This window comes from Condylura cristata, unplaced genomic scaffold (genome assembly GCF_000260355.1).
Source record: "Condylura cristata isolate star-nosed mole 26May11 unplaced genomic scaffold, ConCri1.0 scaffold00005, whole genome shotgun sequence".
NCBI classification, from domain to species: Eukaryota; Metazoa; Chordata; class Mammalia; order Eulipotyphla; family Talpidae; genus Condylura; species Condylura cristata.
Window position 1 is genome coordinate 63847800 of NW_004567106.1, and position 6814 is coordinate 63854613.

The window sequence follows — 6814 nt, forward strand, 5'->3', positions numbered from 1 at the left end:
AACCTATAAAGCCTGAGTTTGTTCAAGACATCCATCCTCTCCACCCCCAACACTACCATATCCACTCTGCTGGCTTTAGCAAATGGGGTTGCTTGGGGCTCTCCAAAGTGGCTTCCCTGTGCACCCCAGCATCTTTGCTGGCTCCGTGCCCCACGCATCTGCCTCCCCCAGCCGGGCAGAGCTCCATGAGTCCTCCACTGTGTCCACATTTGGCCTCTGTATTAAATAACTTACCACCTCCTGCCTCATAACAAGAATGGTTTTTGTACACCTGTTGTGCGTAAGTGCAGGGGTGAGGTGCGTTCATAGTGCTTAGTGATTCTACTCCTGCTTGCTCTCCCCAACACCCGAAGCATCTAACAGCACACCTTTCAGAGACATCCAGGAGGACATAGTCTTGCTTATTCACCCTCTCTCTTCTGCTTCTGGCTCTTTTCATGCTTAGAGCCAAGCCTTGTTCAAAGACATTATAATGTTAAGAAACCCAGAAAACAAACATTCAGAGTCAACAGATATCTGTGAGAGGAAGGGAGGAAGGAAAGCAAAGCAGATCTTCCTCATTCCTTTGTAGCTGATTCACAGAGCTGGACCCTGGCAGCAGCCTCTGCCCCTACAGTGAGGCCCAGGTCTGGAGGATCCCTGAGAGTCCCCACCCACTCCATGTCCTCTCACCCCCCCACCCCCACCCACAGCACTAATACCAGGACACGGAGCACATCGTAGAGACCCCAGGCCCCTTCTCCCTGGCAGCCAGCCTCTCCTGTCCCGCTACCAGTACTTACCAAGGGGTCAGGGGGCTCACAGCTGCTGGTGGTAGAGCTCATGGCAACTCAAGGTCTTCTCCTTTGGGTCCCCCTCAGGAGCGAAGTGAAGCCAAGCCACTCTGTGATGTGACAGAGAGGAGCCTGGGGAGAGAGGGATTCGAGGGTGGGGCTAATCGTCTATAAAAACTCCAGCCTCTCTGGGGCACAAGTACAGCTTCGATTTGTGCAACTTGAATCTGAAACGATTGGGTAATCTTTTCAAAGACCGGAAGGTGGGGCAGGAGATGAGGAGTGAGGTGAGGCTCTGGGCTGAACAGAGAGATTTTTCAGTTTGCTCGAGCTGATTCCAGAGGCTCCTCGGGCGGGAGTGGAAAGCCATCCAAAAATAACCCATGCAGCGGGCCTGAGCTGAGTTACTGAGGTCACCAGCGAGGAAGAGTCACTGCTATTGACCTGGAGCAGCCACTGTGACTTCTTGGTGGGGTAGAGACTTCTGGAGAGACCCAGAGAAAACGTGATTCTAATCCTGCTTGCTCTCCCCAACACCTGAAGCATCATCAGCCCACCTTTCAGAGACATCCAGGGGGACGTAGTCTTGCTTATTCTGCACAAGACACCAACGGCCTTCCTCAAAAACGTTGTGTGAGCTCCACTTCGTGATGTCCAAAGCAAGTCAAGTTCCAGCAACTGATGGTGGTGGAATGTTCTGGAGTAACTCCCCAAGTTTCAGGAAGCAAATGGCAGGATGCACAGAGATGTCATCAGGAGCAGGTGCAGGAGAAAGCCCTGAGAAACAGCAGTGAGCTGTGGGCCAGGGAGGGGAAGACCTCATGTGGGCTGCGTCAGAAAAGCACTAAATGGACTTTATTAGACGTGAACTTGGCATTCCGCTGCATGTGTTTTATATTCTTAATGGGCAAAACTCTGGAGCATTGGATCCTTCTTTTGCATTAAGAAAGTCAGGCATCGATGGGTCAAATGCTTCGCCCAAGGGTCCTTGCAATTGCAGGAACAGAGCTTCCAACCCAGATGGTCTTGTTCCACAGCCTTTGGGAGACAGGTACATCTGCTGAGTCTGAAAACAGCAAGGATGAGATCGGGGGGAGGTGAGGCAGAAAGTGTAGCCACGAGGGGCCTTATTAGCAGAAATGTGGATCCTTTAAATATGGATCCCTGGTGGGGCCGCCCTGGTGGCCTCAAGGTTAGGTCTCAGCACTATCACCACGGCAGCACAAGTTCGATCCCCGGCCAGTGAGTGACCCACAGGGTGCAGCAGACCTCTCCTGACCCGCCCGCTGCTCCCTCAGCAGTGTACTTCGTTGATCTGCCTGTTCTGCTCCCCACTCTGTCTCTGGTGAATCCTCTCACCCCCTCACTTCTGACACGCACCTTAGTTCTTCTATGCAAAAATTAGTAAAATATATAAAAATAAACACAGATCCCTGAGTGCTCAGGGGCCCTGAGTTCACCTCAGAAGTGAGAATGAGACAGTGGAGCTGAGGAGAGCATGGACTTCTCTGTCTGTGAGCTTCCTGCAAACCCTAGAGGTACAGCTTCTGGGCTGGGCCAGTTTGGAGGGGAGGACAGAGAACAGGGGCCAACATTCACGAGGCTCACAGCCAGCACTCAAGCTTCCTGGTCACCCCGGAGGCCTGGCCGGTGTGGGTCAGAGTGGGGAGCTACCTCAGCTGCCCCCAAACCCCCTTCTCACAGACCCGAGGGCGCTGGCAATGTGGGGTTCACACTGGACATCTCTTTCCCTGTCACCTTTCAGCTATGGGAAAGCAGAGGCTTCCTCGAAGACTATTTTCCTCAGCTATGGGAAAGCAGAGGTCTATGTAGAATGACTTACACAAAATTTGCTCTTTTTCTTACCCTTCTCTAACTATGATTGTTAAATTTCAATAGTATCCAGAAGAACTTAAATATCCATTTTAATGTTTATAATCTCAACATATATTTTGCACAACAGAATTATCTGAAGTGTGGCAAAGAGAATCCAAGAGAATACTGGGGGACAACTGACAGAGTGCTTGTCTGTGAGTCATGTCACTCAAAGAAATACCTGTCTTTATAAACTGGAAGGTCAAAACACGAAATTCAGGGCCCTCGCTGGTGGCGCAGTGGGTTGAAGTGCAGCATTGCAAAGCTAGCCAGACGAAGGCGATTCATTACGAATTCGATCCTGGGAAGTGGCACAGCAGACCTCTCCTGACCTGCCCCCTGCTCCCCTCAGCAGTGTATTTCAGTACATCTGCTTATTCCGCTCCCCACTGTCTCTGGTGAAGCCTCTCACTGACCCTGCACCTCTGGCCTGTACCCCAGTCTTGTATATATAAATAAATAAATCTCTTTAAAAAAAAAAAAACCCAACAGCAGTCCTGGAAGGAGCAGGGGATGAGGAGATCAATAGTTTTATCGAGCTCTGACTGGTTTCATCAAAAACCAGAGCCACAAGGTTTTAGCTTTGGATGGGAAGTCAAATGTTGGTATGTGCCCCTCAGGAAACTATCTCTGGTGGATGGTGGCTCTTGGCTTTTGGCATGGTCTTAACAATCCCCACAGTCATGCCCAGTTGAATCTCACGTTCTAGAGGAGGGATTTGCAAGCTAAAACCCATGGGCCAAAACTGAGCCAATGCCCTTTCTTTGCAAATACAGTTTTGCTGGACCACGTACATGCCCATTTGTTTACACCTTCTTCAGCGCTGCATTGTATTCCAGCAGACTCGACCAGTAAAGGCCCCCAAGCAACTTACCAGTTGGGCCTTTGCAGAAGAACTCTGCTTACTCCTGCTTCACTACAACAGCCCCAAAACTTGGATTTTGAGGGGGGAAACACTCTGGTTAAGAAGCCGTCAGCATATAACATTTATCTTTAATGATACAATGAATACAGATAGCATTTAGATAAGTAATTTTAAAGTATAATAAGGTCTTTTTTTCACTGTCTTTCCTCTTCCTCGGATACCAGTCACCACTTTTCTCTTCCAGGCTCAGTTGACTGGAGGTTTTGCAAGTTCAAGCTGAGCAAGAGGCCAGCATAGCTCCTTGGAGCTGTCCAGCAGGCCCTTGCTGCTTATCAGTCCCCAGAACCAAGGCTGGATGAGGCTGGAACCAAGAACTGAAGCCAACTTAGGAAGCGCCAGATGAACCAGGCAATTCCAAAGCTGGAAAACAGCTTGCAGAAATTTTCCCTGCGGCTGCTACCTTGGTGTCAAGACCCCAGCTTGTCTTGATGGCATTCTCGTTCCCCAAGCTCAGTGGTGACCTGCCCTCAGAGGATAGCAGCCATCTGAGCCCTGACGGTGAACCCCCTCAATGCAAGAGAGCCACGCTCTAGGCTTTGCCCACTGCCTTCTCCTGGGGAATTGGTCTTAGTTCTAGTAACTAAGGCAGGGCGAGTGACTCTGTCATCAGCAGCGCTATCACCTCAGCCAGTTCCATCTTCTCCTTTGCTGCTTCCCTCAGCAGAAGGAGCCAACTTTCTGCTCTGCAGCTTTTGCTCCCACGGGTTAGGCACCTTGAGGCCATGCTGGCCTGCACTGACCCTGTGGGTGGGCAGGCTCCAAGTGCAGAAGAAGCCTGATGCTCCTTCTGGGGTGTTCATGCCCACACCCCAGCTCAGCTGTCTGGCTAGTCAGAGGGTGCTGTGGGTCTTCCCCAGGGGACACCACAACTGGGGCGTCCTGGCTGCAGGAAATGGCCAAAGAGCTTCAACAAAGAGAGCCCCGCCAGTCTTACCACTGAGGTCAGGCGGAGTCGCTACATGGTGTGTGACACAGGAAGACTGAAACCCGTGCCTAGGTTCCTAGCCAGCATTCTCTCCACCTCCCAGGTTATTCTTTCCTGCTCCTTAGTGGAGGGAGAGGTGAGGGTGGAGACCACTTTTGCCTTATGACCTTGCAACCCCAGAGCCCTGTGCAATACAAACAGGATAGCAGTGACACCCAGTGGAGAAACGGCTCTTCTCTCTCTAGAGACAGCCATGTCCTACGCTGGGTGCTGGGCGTGGATTCAGAACTGACCCCACCCTCCTGGGACTGGGCTTGAGTGCTGTCCATGGTGCTGACATCCGAGGGTGGGGGGGAAAGGCAACCTGGACTGGAGGGCCATGAAGCCTCTGACAGCTCATAACTGCTCCCTGTAGGGCCTTAGGCCTCAGTTCACACGGTTCCCAACTGCATGTGATTCCCGAACCCTCTGCTGCTGCTTCCCTGGGACAAGACCCAAGTGCTGGCCCTGATCAAAGTGTCTCTGCCTTCCATCCTCTGAGTGGAGGACAAGGAGTAAAAGATTATTATTCTTGATCTACATACAGAGTTATAGGAGGTTTTATCAGAAACTTCAAAGAGAACTTTAGCTTTGGGGCTGAGTTCAAGCATGGGTACTCATGAGTCTTCCTTTCTTCTTTGCAGTCTCTCTTCCTTCCAGTCAACCACCCGTCAACACATTATAGACCACTTTGCTTTACATGGTATGTTATAGGCATTGTACTAGGTGTGAGAGTATCAGCTGAGCAGGAGAGACACCCAGGCCCCTGCCCTCAGGAAGATCCCTGGGTAGTGTGGAAGAGAGACCTTAGTTAAATACTCATACTTCATCATCAAGTTTCACTACGATTAAGTGAAATGGAATGACATCATGAGATTTTATTACAAGAAAACTTAACTAGTCAAGGAAGTCAGAGAAAATAACAATTGATTTTATATGTTTTGATGCATTGGTATATGCATGCTATATATATGTTTTTGATGTTTGATATGTTTTTGTTTCAGACAAAAGAAGAAATTTGTGCAAAGGCCCTGGGGCAGAAACACTGAAAGGAAACAGGAATGAGGAGAAACATGAGGCAGGAGAGGCTCAGACAGAAAAGGCCTGGTAGACCCTGGTGAGAGATTATTCTTTATCTGTGGATGATGGGAGGCCATTGATATGTTTTAAGTTGGGAGATGCCATGAGCAGCTTTATGGTCTGTGGAGAAGAGACAGGAAAGGCAAAGAATGAATTATGGAGAGAACCATGGCTCCAGTGATACAATACACTGGCTCAGTGCAGGTGGACAGAACCGACTGGAATGAAGAGTTAGGAGCTCAGGTCAGCAGATCTTGTGGATGGACTCAGCTCATTGTGTCTCGCAGGCAGGGAACCAAGAGACTAAAGATCACGGCTTTACACCCTCCTCCCTCTAATTTCCTGCAGGTGCTCCCCACAGGTGAAACCCCATGGAAGCCAGAGAACACAGGCACTTGTGAGGTAGCTCACATTAGCTGGCCTCCTCAGGCCAGGCTCAGGCTGGAGATGGGTGAAAGGAGGGTCTGAAGAGGCAACAGAAATACCCAGCACAAACACTGGACGCTTACTAAACTAGGAAGGGTCAGTAGGGCCTCCCTGGTGGCCTAGGGGTCAACTAAAACCAAGCAGGGCCCTCCTTGGTGGCTCAAGGGGTTAAGCACAGCACTATGAAGCTGTCGGCAGCCTCTGCAGCACAAGTTCGATCCCCAGGCAGGTTGCTGACCCACATGGCACAGAGACCTCTCTTGTCTCCCCTGCTGCTCCCCTCAGCAGTGTGTGTTTCAGTAGATCTGCCTGTTGTGCTCCCCACTCTGTCTCTGGTGAATCTCAATGCCCCACACCTCTGGTCTGTATCCCAGTTCTTGTATGTGCAAATAAATAAATAAATCTCTTTTTTATGTTTTAAAAGAATGACTTATGTAGACTTATTTTTTAAAAATGTAAGCAAAATATCCCTCCATCTATACTGGGGAGGCCTTAGTCTTCTTGCTATATAAGGGCTACCTGGCAGGCATTGCAGGTGGTGTCTACGAGGCTCCTAAGCCATAGACTCCAAGACATTCCCTTCCCTGCTGCACGCCCTGTGAAAGCATCTTCTCCCAAAATGAAGAGCTGGATAATCATTGCTATTGCAACATCTGGTCATGATTAGTAGCTCAAGTGTCAAAGATAATAACGGCAATTACTCAAAGTTGTCATCCTGCTAGTCAGAGGCAATCAGCCCAAAGCTGTTCCCCGCCCTCCCCCCCCCCCCCC

The 6814-nt window shown here is 50.1% G+C and overlaps 1 protein-coding gene across 1 annotated transcript in view; it reads right to left on the minus strand.

Annotated features, from left to right (window-relative positions):
• Positions 1-824, minus strand: part of LOC101625607 (solute carrier family 23 member 1-like) — a 35051-nt gene extending 34227 nt beyond the window's left edge. Inside the window, exon 1 of the mRNA XM_004677199.2 lies at positions 783-824. Within this exon, the coding sequence (XP_004677256.1) occupies positions 783-824 (42 nt within the window). The remainder of the gene's footprint in view (positions 1-782) is intronic.
• Positions 825-6814: the final 5990 nt, after the last annotated feature.